This window comes from Artemia sp. Qi Xiang Cuo, chromosome 17, assembly GCF_049724085.1.
Source record: "Artemia sp. Qi Xiang Cuo chromosome 17, ASM4972408v1, whole genome shotgun sequence".
Lineage (NCBI taxonomy): Eukaryota > Metazoa > Arthropoda > Branchiopoda > Anostraca > Artemiidae > Artemia > Artemia sp. Qi Xiang Cuo.
In genome coordinates, this window is record NC_142810.1 from 52,696,394 (window position 1) to 52,713,179 (window position 16,786).

A 16,786-nucleotide genomic window follows, 5' to 3' on the forward strand; every position below is an offset into this window, starting at 1 on the left:
AGTTTCCGGGGGTGTGACAAGAAAAAAATTAAAAACGTATTAAAAATTGGTTAATATTCATTTTTGTTGCGTTTTTACTTCCTCCCTATGACCCCTGACCCGCAGAAATATTGTCGTGGCCCACCGATGGGGCCTGCGCCCCACGTTGGGAATCACGGATCTAAACGCTTAATTGGCACAATAAAGCCTTTATCTGTTCTAGCATATAATCTTAAATCAAAAGAGAAATCGTAATAACACTAGCCCAGATCTAAACTTAGGTCCAACCCACGACTTTTGACGTCGAACTTGCAAAATAATAAGTGGTCTACTGTTTTTGCAATTTCTCATGAGCAAATTGGAGAATTTAACTTTTATATTTGTTATTCAATATTTGGTTACTGGGTTTGAACCCCCCCCCCCCCCATAAAAGAAAGAAAGAAATTGTCCGATTTGTAAAAAAATAACAAAATGCACATTAATAAATTTTTTATGCGTTTTGTAGAATTTTTGCACCCTCCCCCCTCTGAAACAATAACCAGCTTATTAATAAAGACCAAAAATTCCTGATATTTTTACATCTTTTATTTGTAATATTAAAAAACCTAATTGATCAAAATCTTTAGTGAGAAGGCTATGAAAAATCTACTGAATACTCCCTTCCGTGCTCTACCTAAGAAAGGTAGTAATGTTTATTTTCGATTATGCGTCAAAGTTTCTTTCCAACTAAGCAAGCTATTCGAAAAGATTTTGCTTTTTATTCCATCGTTAGACATAGCAGCGGCATTAGACTCGGACATTCACTTCGATATTTGTCCACTTAGGAAATTGGGTATGAAATGTTTTTTTGTATTATGGTTTAATAAAAAAGGACATTTTTAATGACTTTAATGTTTGTTTTGGTGTAGGGCTATTCAATCATTGGAAAATGGGATATTCTGCTCGAATATGCTACTATGATAAAGTTTAGTTTAGGTAAGGTCTTTAAGTCGGTTTCAGATTGACTAGAAATACTAATTAGGGTTAGAATCGACCTACCTATAAATAGTAACTTCAATTTAAGGTTGGGAAGGGGACGTAATTTTTTTCATTTTTACGGAAAAATGAGAATTTTTAGAGCTGTGGATTTCTTATTTTATTGATGTTTAGGTAAAGTTGAGGGGCCGAGTGGTTAGCGCCCTAAACTTGAAATCCTGAGGTCAGGGGTTAGAGTCCCGGTGTCGTTGGTTATTGGGTTTGGAACTTTTTTGGTGACTTTTTAAGCTCAGCCAGTGTCGACCCAGCTCTTAAGTGGGCCAATCCCCAACCACGCATTGCACTCCCGGCCTTAGGTATTGAATCACAAGATTGGCACCTGCGCAACGCAGACCATTGGTCAACATGTGGAAATGTTTTTTGTTTTTTTTTTAATTAGGCAAAGGGTTTGCTCAGGCAGGGTTTTCTTTCATTCCATATGATGGAAAGTCAAATTTTCTATTGGATACTTATTTTTTGCTGTTATGGCTAAATTCGTTACAACGAAAATAAAACCTGATAGTATATTGACGGAAAAAAAACAAGCTAAAAAAAATACAGAAAAAGAACTGACTCAGTAACTAATTTTCGGGTGATATTTGCTCTTCTGAGAAATTTTCTAAACAAAATTTTACTATAAAGACCAATAGAAATAATAGTTACCATTCCTGAATCAGTTACGAATGGCAATTTTTCTCATTAGGTTTTTTTTTTTTTACGGGTTTTAAAATTTTGGTTACTATGGGCCGTTGTTCGTTCTTTACTAGGTTGCAGCTGTCGCTGCAACCATAATGGGTTGTAAAATGTCTAATGTTATAATAAACTGAAAGAAAATCTTAACAATTCTAATGTTTATTCATGTAGAGAGTCGTGGCAATGTAATATACTTTGGCTGATTGCTTTAACAGAACGTATTCCCAATATTACTGTTTCTCCCATGTTTCATCATTGTTACAGCGGTAGCAGCAACCTAGTAGGGAACGAACCAACCATGGGCCATAGTAACCAAAAAATAAAAAACGTATTAAAAAGAACCGGCAAGTGAGAAAAAATTGCTATTTCTTGTTGATTCTGGAATGACTGATTCTAGCTCATTCGTAAAATACTATTTAAAAAAGAAACTTTAAGGAATTTCGAAAAATAGCCTAAATAATTTTTTAGACCACACTACTTTTCTATTTACGAAAAATTAAGAGAGAAAAACGAGTCTCATTTAAATAAAGTAGTGGAACAAAAAACGAAATAGAAAAAAAAACAACAACAAAACATTAATTAAAAAAAAGTTTTTGTCTTGTTCAGTGAGTAACAGCAGTTTCTGGAAGTGTTTAAAATGTGAGTTGTATTTATTTGTTTTGTCTTTTAGTTGCTTTTTTTCTCTCTTTCTTTCTCCTGTGTGTTCAGTTTGTCGTTTGTTAGATGATCTTATTTTAAAAAACTGTTTTATTATCTTTAAATTTTTTTTTTCGTTGAGAAAGACTCCCGGAAGCTGAGCCGAAGTATTAGGATTTTTTTAAATGAAAGTTTTGTTGTAGTTTTTTTTCCACTGCTATATTTAAATAAAGCCCGTTTTTCTCTCTTAATTTTTTGAAAAGTAGTCTGAACCCCCTACAAAATGGTTTCAGATCAAAACAAAAGTACACCATTGGAATTGCAGTGACCAAAACCCTATTCTGGAATCGTACAGTCCCCTGGCTTGAACAACAAGGAAAATCATTTTTTGTGAGGGTAGCACTGATGTGTGCTTTCTTTTTTTTCTTCTATACTCCTAGCTAGACAGCACTGTGTGTGGGTAGCACTGATGTGTCCTTTATGCTAGCTGGACAACCCTGTGTGTGGTTAACACTGATGTGTCCTTTTTTCTTTTTTTTTTCCTTCTTCACTGCTAGCTAGACAGCACTTGTGTGGGTAGCACTGATGTGTTTTTTTTTCTTTTGTTCCTTCTTCACTACTAGCTGGACATCACTGTGTATGGATAGCACTGATGTGTCCTCTTTTTTTCTTCCTCACTGCTAGCTGGACAGTACTGTGTGTGGTTAGCACTGATGTGTCCTTTTTTTTCTTTTTTTCCTTCTTCACTGCTAGCTGGACATTGGAAAATCATAGGGAGCTGTTCAGGGACTCATTTAAAAGCAAAACTGGTATATCTAGTATCTTTTATAATTAATAAACACGATGATGAATGACGGCATTTTCCTAGGTTTTCATATAGGGGTCCTTTTTCGGGCAGTCAAGGGGTATGGGCTGTATAATAACTTTTTGCCAAATGTTGGGGGGGGGGCGTCCTTTATCTGGCCCTGTTACTACCATAAATGACAGGTATTTAAATTTGTATTTTAGCATTTAAATACAAAATACATGCTTAGTCACGTATTTGAAAATGCTATTTAAATATATTTACAACCAAGTATTTTGTATTTGTATTTAGATTCTTTTAAAAGTATTTTAACCAACAATGTGTTTATTCTATGTGTAGTATGTTCTACTTACAAAGAAACGGATTAGCAGAACAACAAAGGCCAAGCTTGCGAAAACGTTTGTGATATATGTATTGTTGTTGTATGCGGTATATGTCGTATGTTGTTGTGCAATGTTTATTGTATATGTAGTATGTTCTGCTTACAACAAATTAAGCTTAAAAAACAGTTCAGCAAAATAACAAAAGTCAAGCTTGTGAAAACGTTTGTGATATAGCCTACGTATTGTTCTTGTATACGGTATATGTTTTATGTTGTTGTGTTTAGCATATTGTGTGTTGTTGTAGTATGTATACTGTATGTTATGCAAGGAGTAAACCAACAGCACACCAAATGCCAACATTCCAAGGCCCTGTTGTGAAAACAATGACTATTAAAGTAGAAAACTTATAATAAGAGTTTACTAAATAAATGTAACGAAACTAATTTTTTTATTACTTTAAGAATATTGAGGGAAAACCATGTACCGAATTTTTAAAATGATTTGGTGGTGGTTTTGAGAGTTCAGAGTGCAAAAATAGGTTTGAAAAGCAATGTTAAGAAGATTAAGTCGCTTGGACTGGGAACAAGGGAACGTGAAGAGGTAATACTTGGAGATCGATCTGGATAGCTTCACTTACCTAGGTAGTACTATTAGTAAAGATGGTAGATGCAGATAAGATGTTAAAAGTAGGGTATCCAAGGCCTGGGGTGTCTTTTCAATGTTGAAAAAAGTTTAGAAGAAAAGCGAGATCAGTCTATGATCCAAGATTAAAGATTAGAAGCTACAGTAATGACAGGGGTCTGATATGGTTCCGAAGCTATATGACCCCGAAATGCGAATTCGGCCCTTCGGTGCTTGTTATAGCCATTTTCTGAAATAAATATCTTATCTAAGCTTGGACGCTTCAGAAGACAGAGGAGAGATATTTTCAAAAAGAATTGTCTACGAATTCTTTTGGGTGTCCGTCTGACTAACCGTATTTCAAACAGTAAGCTGTACGAAAAAAGTGGGTCTATCCCGCTTTGTAGGGCTATAATGAGAGAAAGATTAAGATGACTGGGGCACGTTCGGCAAGTGAAGGATGACAGATTGCCGAAGTCTGTCCTTTTTGGTCAACCATCTAGGGCCAAATGAAAAGCAGGTCGTCCCTCTAGTGGTTTGGAATGAGGTTGTAAAGAAGGATTTAAGGGAAATTGGAAATTCTTGGGAAGGTGTAAAGAGGTAAAAAAAAAGGGGTAAAGAATACGCCATTGGACTTTACAGTCCCTACCGGCGGTGCTGATCTCCGTTTCTTGGCCCTTCAGCCAGGAGATGCATGGGGGGTTGGGGGCCAACCATCCTGTACTTTCACACACCCTTCCTGTTTACTTTCCCCAGATTTTTCCAGGTGTAAAGAGGGAGGCTTTGAATAGTATGAAGTGAAAAGAGTGCTAAGCTGTGCTAATATCAGGCTGCTTAGAGTTGCAGTGAGTTGTTAGTGGCAGCAGTAGTAGTAGTTGAATTAAACATAAACAACAAGAAACACATAAGGTTCAATAATTTTCCCTCATGTAAATGTCTCATACTCCTAGTCCTGGTAAGATTTAAACCTAATATAGTAAATAATTCTAGGTACCAAAGAATCGGCGTTAGATGGCTCTGGGAGCTCTATTCCGAAAAATGTGGTGGTATTCTGGGTGACGAAATGGGACTAGGCAAAACTGTACAAATTGTTGCATTTTTAGCTGGTATGGCATACAGCAATCTTTATGATAAACAACTGAGGTAAGTCATCCAGAGATGAAGTCGTGTATTCTGAAGAAGTGGGTGGGGTATTGAAGATTTTTTTACAGGGAATCCGGGGGGAGAGGGAGTAAAAATTAAAAAATTTCGTTTACTAAAATGTATCGGTTATTAAATATTTTTTTTTCATAAAACTCCCATTAGGAGCTACTTAGCCGGAGAATATCCTCAACAATGAAAGAAAATGGTCAAATTGGTATATTTTTATACAATCTTCAGGAACTAGCAAATATTTTTCATCTTAAGTTACTCCTAACTAGTCCTGAAAATCAATTCAAAGACAAAAGAATATCAGAGGAGAATCTAAGGTTGTTTTCGTTTTGTGGGTTCACACATAGAAATAGTATATGTATGCGTAGACCAGGAATATGAACTGATCACTTAATATTTTTTGACTATTATTTTTGCAGTATTTGACTTATTTTTCACTAGTTGACTAATATTTTGACGAATATTAGATACATGTTTTTTACTGTTTTAGTATTTTTTACGATTTTTTTACTATTTCAAATATTTTTTGACTATTTAAATAATATTTTTAACGAATATTTTGGCTTGACTTATTTTTTCACTATTTGATAAATTTTTTTTGTCGAATATTTTGAAGAATATTTTCTTATTATTTGACTATTTTAATATTTTTGACTATTCTTTCGTCAAAAAATTCCTTTTGGTTGAAATTGCCAAAATATAGGATATTCTCTAACGTCAATAGCGAAATTCTTGATTCCTGATAACTCTCTCCAAGTAACTTCAGCGTCATTTATCCATTTGTGGCATCTAACGCTATGTCATTGCAAACCTTAATTAGCCCTGTATAGTGTGTAAGGAGCAGGACAATATTTTTGGTTGTTTAAATGTGTAACTGCCCATCAACCGGGTGGAAATAAACATAGGCCGTGGTAGTTCGAAACAAGGCTTTTTTTTTCACCGTAAAAAAAAAGACTTTGCCTACTTAATCATAATAACAATTTCTTTCGAAAAAGTAAGTCTTCCTTACCGAACCCCCCCCCTCCCCTGCAAAAAAAGAATTACGGTGCAATATATTTCTCTTCAAAAATAAAAACCAACGTTTTAGTGACAACGTTAAGCTCTTTTGAAAAAGTAATCCCCTCTTCGCTCCCTCCACGAAACAAAGGGATTATAGTACCGTATATTTCTGTTCAACAGTAAAAATTAACGTTTTTGTGATTGATGTTTGTGGAAAAGAAGTTCTTTGTACTTGTGAAAAAAGTCTGAAGGACAATCCTTAGATACTTTACAAACAGGGATTATCATTTGCTATAAAAATATCTCAGAAATAATATTTAAATTAATTTTACAAAGGGCGAAAAAAAACCTATTAAATTTGGGATTGATCAGCCGTATGATGACGGTAAGCTTGTTTTTTTTTTTTTTTTTTTCGGTAAAAGTCAAAACAACGGTGTCTTTGGCCCCCTAAAATACTTATATAATGGCTCCCTAAAATACCAATTTAAAAAGGCTCCCAATAGTACCAAAAAAGGGTAGGATGGGTCAAAGGTTTCCTTTGACACTTTTGACTCTTCTGTTTTCTTTGAAATTCGGATTGCGAAAATTTGGAGGAGAAATTAAGGGAAAAAATAAGAACTTTGCTTAGAAAATTTTGAACCATCAGGAAAAGTTCATATTTGACAAGATTTTTAACGGAAAGCTTTTAATTATAGCTGAATCGGGACAGGGGTCAGAGCTCAAGCTCCATAACGATATTCCAAATTTTCTTGAATTTTTTGACAATTTTTACTTCAAATACCAATAAAATTTGACTTTTATGATTGCGCCCCTGGGTCCTTTGACACCGTTCTAGCTGCGTGCGGATTACACTTAACCCCATTAGAATTTTCAGACATTACCTTGTTTTATTATATTTTTTTGCTTTCTTTTTACACATTACAGAGTTGTGATGGTCGACATGCAATTTCAACAATAACAATTAGGATTTTAATTTAATCCATCAAGGAAATACAACAACCACCAGAAGTACAACTTGTTAAGGCTCACACTTTTTGGAAAATAGCCTAATATTTATGTCATTCTCAACTAGAATAGCAAAATGAAACATGAAAAAAAAGAACGGCGTGGGTTCATCAGACGGCCATCCTGGAGCTATTCCATCAATATCGTACTTCGAAGTCTTTGAAAGGATTTGTTTGTGCAGTATTTTCTTCCTCTTCAAAGATTCGAGGTTCGAACTTTGAAGTATTTGAAAGGACTAGTTTTTGCAGTATTTTCTTCCTCTTTGAAGATTTGGACTTCGAAATTTGAAGTCTTTGTAAGGACTTGTTTGTGCAGTAGTTTCTTCCTCTTTGAAGACTCGAAGTCTTTGAAAGGATTTGTTTGTGAAGTGTTTCCTGCCTCTTTTCAACCATTGATTTTGTTGCTGTTCCTTTCCCTTATATTTTATTGTGTTGACCTTGAAGTAGTAGTAACTTAGTAGTAACCTTGAAGTTGTAATAACTTGTTTGTGAAGTGTTTCCTGCCTCTTTTCAACCATTGATTTTGTTGCTGGACCTTTTCCTTTATATTTTATTGTGTTGACCTTGAAGTAGTAGTAACTTAGTAGTAACCTTGAAGTAGTAATAACTTGTTTGTGAAGTGTTTCCTGCCTCTTTTCAACCATTGATTTTGTTGCTGGACCTTTTCCTTTATATTTTATTGTGTTGACCTTGAAGTAGTAGTAACTACTTTTGACTTTTGCTTAAAGCTATTGTAGGGAAAAAAAAGTATAGATCCTGATTTTTTAATCTTTAAACTACAAATGAAATCGAGATAAAAAAACATTGTTTGTCCCTGGACCCATATCAGGTCAATTCACACCATTGATCTGCCACTTTCTATATTTTCCTTTATTTGTTTCAAAATATGGAATATTTTTTGGGAGCACTGCACTTTCGTCAGTGTTGCCACGCTGAACCAAGAACATATATACGCAAAACTAACTAGTGAAATTTGACAATACTTTTCGCCCGTAAAAATTCAAACATTAAAAAACCGTTCATTTCCAAACACAACCATTGCTTCAAATGGAAGCTACATGTCCCCCATCTGCTTAGTGATTTATCATTTCGATTATTTTTACTAGTTTCTCATCCACGATTCTTTTTATTTGGTGTCAGCTAGTACCAAAAAATCCAATAAAATACCTCAACAATCAGATTTGTTTTTCACTGTCCTTGGTATTTCTAGTGTTTAAACAGCTTTTTCGATTTTTTTTTTCTTTTTGTTTGATATTTGCCCCAGTTTCCAATCTTATAAGTTACCCATATTTTTTTCGTTCAACTTTGAAAATAAATCGACAACGCTAATTAGTTAACTTTGACAGCTTTTTTGATCGTTACAGATTCAAAGATTATTAATCTGTTCATTCCCAAAGGTGACCAGAGTTGCCACCCGGTGACAAAAAAATTACTGGATTTTAGTGATTTTCTGGTTGACTTAGTGATTTCTTAAATAATTTAGGGATTTACGTGCAAATTTAGTGATTTTTTTTTTGTTTAGGCCATAAAAAATCACTAGAAATAGTGATATCAATAGGGGTTGCAGCCCTGAAGGTGATTATTCTTTTGAATGGAAGCTGCACTTTCTTAAGCTGTTTGGAGGCATCTAATTGACCTTGTTTCTTGCTGATTTTTTATCAACGTTTCTTTTTTTTTAAGTCGGTACCAGCTGCTGCCAAAAAGTCCATAACTGTACATGGCGGTATTTTTAATTAGAACTGATTTTTCCCCATTTCTAAAGACATATATGGCTGTGTAAGTTTCCAAAAGACGTATATGGCTGTGTAAGTTTCTAAAAGATATCTTGCTGTGTAAGACACTTGGCAGTGTAAAACATATATGGCTGTGTAAGTTTCTAAAAGACATATCTGCTGTGTAAGACTTTTGTGGCTGTGTAAAACATATATGACTATGAAAGATATATATGGTTGTGTAAAACATGTATGGCTGTGTAAGTTTCCAAAAGACATATCTGGTTGTAAAAGGCATATATGGCTCTGAAAGATATATATGGCTGTGTAAGACATATGTAGCGATGTAAAACATATATTGGCTCTTTAAGACATACATGGCTGTGTAAGTTTCCAAAAGACATATATGGCTGTGTAAAACATATATGGCTGTGTAAGTTTCCACTTAGCTAACTGAAGCCACTGAGGTATTGAAGACCTCGCTCTTTCCGCCAAAGTCTGACTTTTTGTCCCAATTCTTTAAGAGCGAATCCTAAAGCACAAGGGCTCTGAGGAGGAGGCAACCTCCCTCATATTCATAATACTTTTTGTTCGTTTTTAAGTTTTGATATTGATCCTTACTTTCAGTTGAAAAAAAATGTTTTTTTATTCAATTAAACAGTAAGCTCAAACAATCAGATGTGGTTTTAACTGTCCTTGGTAGTTTAAGCTCAGACAATCAGATGGGGCTTTCGGCTTTAACTGTCCTTAGTAGTTTAAGCTTAAACAATTAGATGTGATTTTAACTGTCCTTGTTAGTTTAAGCTCAAACATTCAGATGTGGTTGTAACTGTCCTTGGTAGTTAAAGCTCAAACAATCAGATATGGTTTTAACTGTCCTTGGTAGTTTGAGCTCAAACAATCAGATGTGGTTTTAACTGTCCTTGGTAGTCTAAGCTCAAACAATCAGATGTGGTTTTAACTGTCCTTGGTAGTTTAAGCTCAAACTATCAGATGTGGTTCTAACTGTCCTTGGTAGTTTAAGTTCAAACAATCAGATATGGTTTTAACTGTCCTTGGTAGTTTGAGCTCAAACAATCAGATGTGGTTTTAACTGTCCTTGGCAGTTTAAAATCAAACAATCAGATGTGGTTTTAACTGTCCTTGATAGTTCAAGTCTATGAACAGCTTCTTTTGCAAGTCTTATTAACTTTTCAGCATTCGTGGACTTGGACCCGTCTTAATCGTCACACCAACAACAGTGATGTACCAGTGGGTAAGAGAGTTCCATACTTGGTGGCCTCCCGCGCGGGTTGCCATTTTGCATCAATCAGGTAGTCATATAGGAGGAAGACCAGTCCTTATCAGGTCGATTGTTAGCCATAAGGTATTTCTTATTCATTTGCTTCTATTTCTTAGCCCTTATCGATTCTTATTTTAGTCCTTCTAGTCCTTATTAGTCCTTCTAGTCCTTATTCGATCCATTGTTAGCCATAAGGTCTTTCTTACTATTGCTTTTATTCCTTAGTCCTTATTCGATCCGTACTCTAGTCCTTATTCTAGTTCTTATTCGATTGATTAATTGTCATAATGTATGTCTAATTGTTATTTCTAATTGTTGTCTCTAATTGTTGTCTCTAAATAGAAAATAATCTATTTCTAATTGTTGTCTCTAAAGAGAACAGGTAATAATACAAAAAAAGCTCTATCTTGTTTCTATGTTTCTATCTTGTTCTGTAATAATTTGTTAACTAAAGTAATGTGTTTCTGAATCCTACAAGACATTGTCGTAATCGTAGACATAAATTGGGCCTGTGTTTGCTATGCCCGATAGATCGGGGTCAAAAACAGCTTTCCTTTTATTTTCCTTAATATTTTATATTTTTCGTATAATTCGCTTATTTTGGGTATTTAACCGAATTCGCCCTCCCCTCAAAATATAGTATTTCTCTAGAATAAGCTTTACATACTACTCTGACTTATAATATCTATAATGTCTGACTCCTACCAGTCTTTGCATGGCTTATAATATCTACTCTTTCCTAATATATTTTATGGCTAGAGACATTAAGATTTTCGCATCTCAAAAGTGGTCATTTACTGTTCTTTTTACATTACTTATACCCTTTTTTTTAGAGGAAATGAGCAAAAGGGTTCCAGGGCCGGTCTTGGTTAGGGGCAATAGCTGATGCCACGCATCTAGGGGGAGGGGGTCTTTTCACTTTCAAAAATTGTTAAACTATTAGAGATTTAGAGTCAAACTTTTGCTGCATCCTAAATGCCCAGAAAAAACGTTCTGTACGTTAACACCTGCCCGTCAATAACATTTGAAAGTCTAAAAGGCGTAGTTCTCTCTTTTCTTTGAGAATTATTTATTGTCCTTCAGAGTCCTCTAGATGCTATTATCTGTCGTGTTATTTGCAGCAGTTCATTTATTTCCCAGGGAGAGATATTTCCAATTATTGTCTCTAAGACAACAGGTAATAATACAAAAAATTAATGCTGAACTGCCTCTAATTACTATATATAATCATGTTGTAATAACCCATTTTTGTGTCTCCTGTAATTTTTTGTCTTGTAACATAATGTCTTTTGAATTAGTACAGTATTACTTTGGAGGCTCAATTATTAGTATTATTATTCTTTTAAATACCAACAAAATTTTCTAAGTACCAAGGACATCAAAATGAAAACATTATTTGTTAGCATACGACTTTGGTATTTTTGAAGACCACACTGCCTTTCCAGAACGATATATAACAGTTCAAATAGGGATAGATAGATACTTTATTTAATATACTTAAAGATACAAAAAACATTAACCCCCAAAACATACAAAAACATAAAAACATACAAAAAATATACAAACATAAGAGAGAGCAGAGCTCGTAAAGTTGGGTGTATAAATAATTGGATATACACAAAACAAAACATCTCGTCATAATAATAGTAATAACAGTAAAATTAACTTAATTAACAAAAAAAAAACAATAACAACAAAAACCTAAAAAAAACAAAAACCTAGAAAACAAAGAATAAAAGAAAGAAAGGGAGAAAAGACATGCTGGGCAGGAGGGGCATGGGGGCCGTCCCACCGTGGAGACAAAAACAAAACATAAAGAAAAATATCATAAATTTTTTAAAATTCCATCATCAAAAGTAAATAAACAAACATTAAAAAACAATATTTAATAATTGCTTCTTTAAATACAGCTGAGATTTTTGGGATTGATCAATCTAAGTTTCATCATTCAGCTTATATTTATTTGCAATGAATGGCACTAGGTACGTAAGTGAAAACCTTGACCTTTCAGATCTTACAAAAGGAATTCGGTATAATCCCTCCCACCGACGAGCCGAACAAGAGGGTAAAATCAACAGAGATTTATTGTAGAAATAATTTTTAGGATTTTGAATTTGAAATTGCCACAAGGAAATATTTACATCACGTATACGTTTTAAATCCGAGAAATTTAGGAAACTGAACATCGTTTTTGTTCCAGATTTATTTTCCAGTTTTGATGGTCGATGTAAAAAATTTCCAAGTATTCTTTCTGCCCTATTTTGTAATACCTGTTATTGTGTCCAAAAGGTGTTAAGATAAACAATTGAGCAGTAATTCAAGTACGAAGAAATTAAAGTGGTAAATTATTTTTAATATGCAAAATGGAAAAGTATTTTTCACACGGTACACGGGATAATTCCTTTTATTAGACAGCGAAAAAAACAATTAAAAATACTGGGTATTTCGGTCACATATACAGTGACCATCATTAGCAGAAATACTGAGTGTCAAAGAAAAGGATTTATCCCTATTGGAACTGATATTTATTGTTTTGTTATCTGGCCCAACCTTAGGTCTATAAACACCTGAAAAAAAGCGTTTCTTTAAGATTTTTCTTTTGATTGTTTCAAAAACACAGAGTTTTTGCAGCAGTACTATCTTTTTTCAATACTTTCACGTTAAAACATCATCAAATGTTTTCTTTATCCTGTATTTTGGAACGCAGACGGTAATGAAAAATTCTTGAGAATTATTCGTTCTTTACCAGGGTAACTCTGTGATAGCTCAGTGATTTGATGCTCTGCTTGGCAATATGGGGCCCAGGGATGGATCCCTGCGCAGCGACAGGCTAGCTACTTGCCCCAGCATTCCCACGTTGAACAATGAAAATAAACAAAGCTAATTAGTTAAATTTGACACTATTTTTTATCCGTACAAATTTAAATATTATCAATATGCTGATTCCCTAAGGCAACTACTCCTTCAAATCCTTTTATCGATAAAGTTAGGTTCTATATTAAAACAGTGCACTAAACTCAAAGTACATAAACACGGAGAAACATAAAAAGGGCTAAATACTCTTGGATGGCATAAACCTTAACAGAAGAAGAAGACGAATTGTGCACACTCGTACTTAATCTTGGTTTTTCTTTCGAATATGCAGTGATAAGGTTAGTGCCCAAACTCCATTATAACTGTGTTGTATTATAACAGGCCTTTATAAACTCCTTACTATAACAGGGTACTAAACTCCAAGTACCAAGGCCATCAAAATAAAAATATTTTTACTCCCTGGACCAATCTTACAAGATAGTGGTCGGTTGTTTTACAATTAGGAATTTTTTAAGGTAATGCCATATATGTGTCGGTGTTTTCACGTTGAACCTTGAAATCGAATAAGCTAAACCAATCAGTTAACTTCGACAATCAGTTAATTTTTGGCTGGTTATTCACCCACGTTTCCTTTTTTTCCAATTTAGCGACCATTATTGCCTAAGCTGCGTAACTGCGTGTCGAAGTCTTTTTCATCAAAAATTAGATTCCTTATTCTGTTGTGTAAGCTTCCATTTTACCGATTCAAACAATCATAGTGCGTCTACACAATGTGGAAATACGTCCGGATTTAGCTATCCTCGTAGAGATTCCGTCCGTTGCTGTGCTTGAAAAACTAGCTTTCCGCAGCAATTTGGTCAAATCAGGACAGATTCTTGGCAAGGTTTTTAAATGAATAAAACCATGACTATGGATCATCAAAACTTCATGATCTTATAACATTGGTTCAAGGCTACCCCAGTTTTTATGATACAGCTCACCCAGGCTATAAGAAAACCAAGAAAAATGGTGTCATTTGGCAATTAGCGACCACAATTTAGCGATCATTATTGCCAAAGCTGCGTAACTGCGTGTCGGAAGTCTTTTTCATCCAAAATTAGATTCCTTATTCTGTTGTGTAAGCTTCCGTTTTACCGATTCAAACATCCCTCTCCCCAAGGGTCAGACCTCCGTAAATTTTTAAGCATAATACTTTATACCATATTATGGCAAGATTTGATGTGCTATCAATTGATAATAATTCGCTAGTCTTGCTTTAAGAATTAGATTACCCCACCTGTAAAGCTTACGCTATTTCCTAAACCAAGTACATTTATTGGGGAGGGGGTAATAAAAAAATATCACGCTATTTAAAAATGATACGAGAAACATAGAGAATTATAAAAACAATTTAAAAATTCCGAGATTTTAGGTGAGTGCCCCTCTCCGACATGTGTCTCCCGAAGACCATAATTTTTGGTCACTTTTGGACCACACCTGAAACAATTTGTTTTGAACATGGTTTTCCTGCACCCTTTCATGCATTAGTTTGCTAATCTCAATTAGTTACAATTATCCTGTCTGTTATTCTAGTTTGTTTCAAGCTTCATCTTATGACGTGTCAATTTTTCATAAATTCTTTTCATATTCTCATATAGTTCTTTGTATCCTTATATAATAGTTGTTAGTCTTTTGTGAGTTTTGAATTATGCCTTTTTGGTATAATTTCCCTTTTGGCAGGTGTCCTTATTTAGTTGTTTACATATATTAATGCTTTGAAATAAAATGACTTTTCTGTATCTTGATTTCCACGTTTTTTATTCAAATAAGATGCAATCAGCTGTGATAATTAAAAGGGCGACATGCGCCATTTTTGTAACTTTTCAGGAGAGCAAAAAAGCGAAAAAGAATTTGTCGGTTGTGGTCGCTCCGAAGGATGAGGCTAATGTAGATAAATGGAACATATTTTGGAACCCAAATTTGTATGCACTTTTATTTGGTATAAATTAAATTCAAGTATTCCGAGCGAATTAATAATTATTCCATTTTATGGCATATGTCTCCTTTTTCCTTGACGAAAAAAGGAGACAAATGCCAGGCTCCCATATTATAGCTCCATAAGATAATCCTCTTCTATCCTTCTGAATTGCAGCAAGATCTGATAGAAAAGAGAAATACGTCACTTGGAGGCGTATGTTTCTTCTTTATCTTGTAACAGTACTAGATAAGACAATTATAACTGCACCATTCGATTCCTCGAGTTTACACACGACACATACAAAACTCATTTTCGATCAAAATGGCATATGTCATCCTTTTAATTATCACAGCCGCAATATTCATTTATAAGCAAGGGGATAGAATCATATTAAATAAATAGTGGGGCTAAACCTTTCCTCAGCCTGGTAGAAACATCAGATAACAACCTCTGAATCCATAATGCTCCTCTTGTCATTTCGTACTGTCATTTTCTGTACTGTCATTTTCCGTACTGTCATTTCGTACTGTCATTTTCGTACTGTCATTTGTCATTTTCGTCCTCTTGTCATTTCGTGAGACCAGGTGTAAACATCTCACCAAGTAATTGTAGATGGTCTAGAGGAACTTGTTTAACCAACAGCTTGCTTTCCTGTGGAAATTTGTCTCTCAGTATAAATATACATACGAACAGTAGCGAAAAGTTTCTCCAAATATGACACACATTCATAGCGCGTTGTTTGGGAAGTTCCCTGACCGTTAGAGCGATAGTTTCTCGTGATGCGCTAAACATTTGTCATTGCTCGTGCGCGAAGGCGTGGTCATGAAGAGTGGTTTAGCTTGTGTGGTTTTAGATGTGTTTCAAAAATCTTCAAGGGAGATTTTTGCTATTTTTGCTATTGTTCGTATTTATTTATACTGTGCTCATTCTCTGAGTATCACCTCCGAAGCAACAACCAAACAAAAATTGAATAAAAATGAAATTTAGATGTATTTATGTGTTTCATCGATTTATTTGAATTCCTTGATTCTAGGGCGTACTGATTACATCATATGCTGGTGTTGTGCAATATAAAGATGAACTTTTGAGACATAATTGGCATTTTGCCATTTTGGACGAGGGCCATAAAATCCGTAATCCTGATAGTCAAGCTACCCTTGCAGTTAAACAGTTTAGGACACCTTATAGGTAAGCACTGAGATCAAAATTATTTCTTATAATAATCTATTTATTCTTTTTTTTATTGAGAGAAAACTTCGAGGGGCAAATCACTTTCGGTTTTCTTTGGAATTTAGAGGAGGAGGTGGAGGATACTCTTATCCTCCTCCTCTCCTAAAAACTGGAAAGTTTTAACTCGATCAGCAAGCTGTAAGATAAACAGAATAGACCTCCTAAAACAGTTTGTCATCAAATGTTATGTCAAACATTATGTCATCGAAAGTTATGTCAAAATATAAAGTTTTAGACCTACTAAAATATAAACTTTGTTAATAAAACCTGACTATATGCAACGCGGCCAGTATAATCATACAACTGTATAATGAGAAACTATATACTGTATAGGTTGTATAGTGAGATATGTTGTCTATTGAGAAAGGTTCGCTTGCTGTCAGGTATAAAAATAAAAAAAATAAAAAAAATATACTCTGGGTGAACATCGGGAAAACACTAGTGGCTCAAGCCAGGTTATTGTATTTTCAGAGACTCATCAACTCCTGCTGTATTACGTCACGTGAAGTGGTTAGTTGGGAGCTGCTGACATTACCAATTGTATAGAGTTATATTGTACTGTTTT

At 34.5% G+C, this 16,786-nt stretch overlaps 1 protein-coding gene across 3 annotated transcripts in view; it reads left to right on the forward strand.

Annotated features, from left to right (window-relative positions):
- LOC148942326 (DNA excision repair protein ERCC-6-like) overlaps positions 1–16,786 on the forward strand; it is a 161,531-nt gene that overhangs the window by 65,817 nt on the left and 78,928 nt on the right. For all 3 annotated transcript variants that reach the window (XM_089103766.1, XM_089103765.1, XM_089103764.1), the window contains exons 7-9: positions 5,062–5,214; positions 10,136–10,304; positions 16,025–16,179. In XM_089103766.1, the coding sequence (XP_088959892.1) occupies positions 5,062–5,214; positions 10,136–10,304; positions 16,025–16,179 (477 nt within the window). The remainder of the gene's footprint in view (positions 1–5,061; positions 5,215–10,135; positions 10,305–16,024; positions 16,180–16,786) is intronic.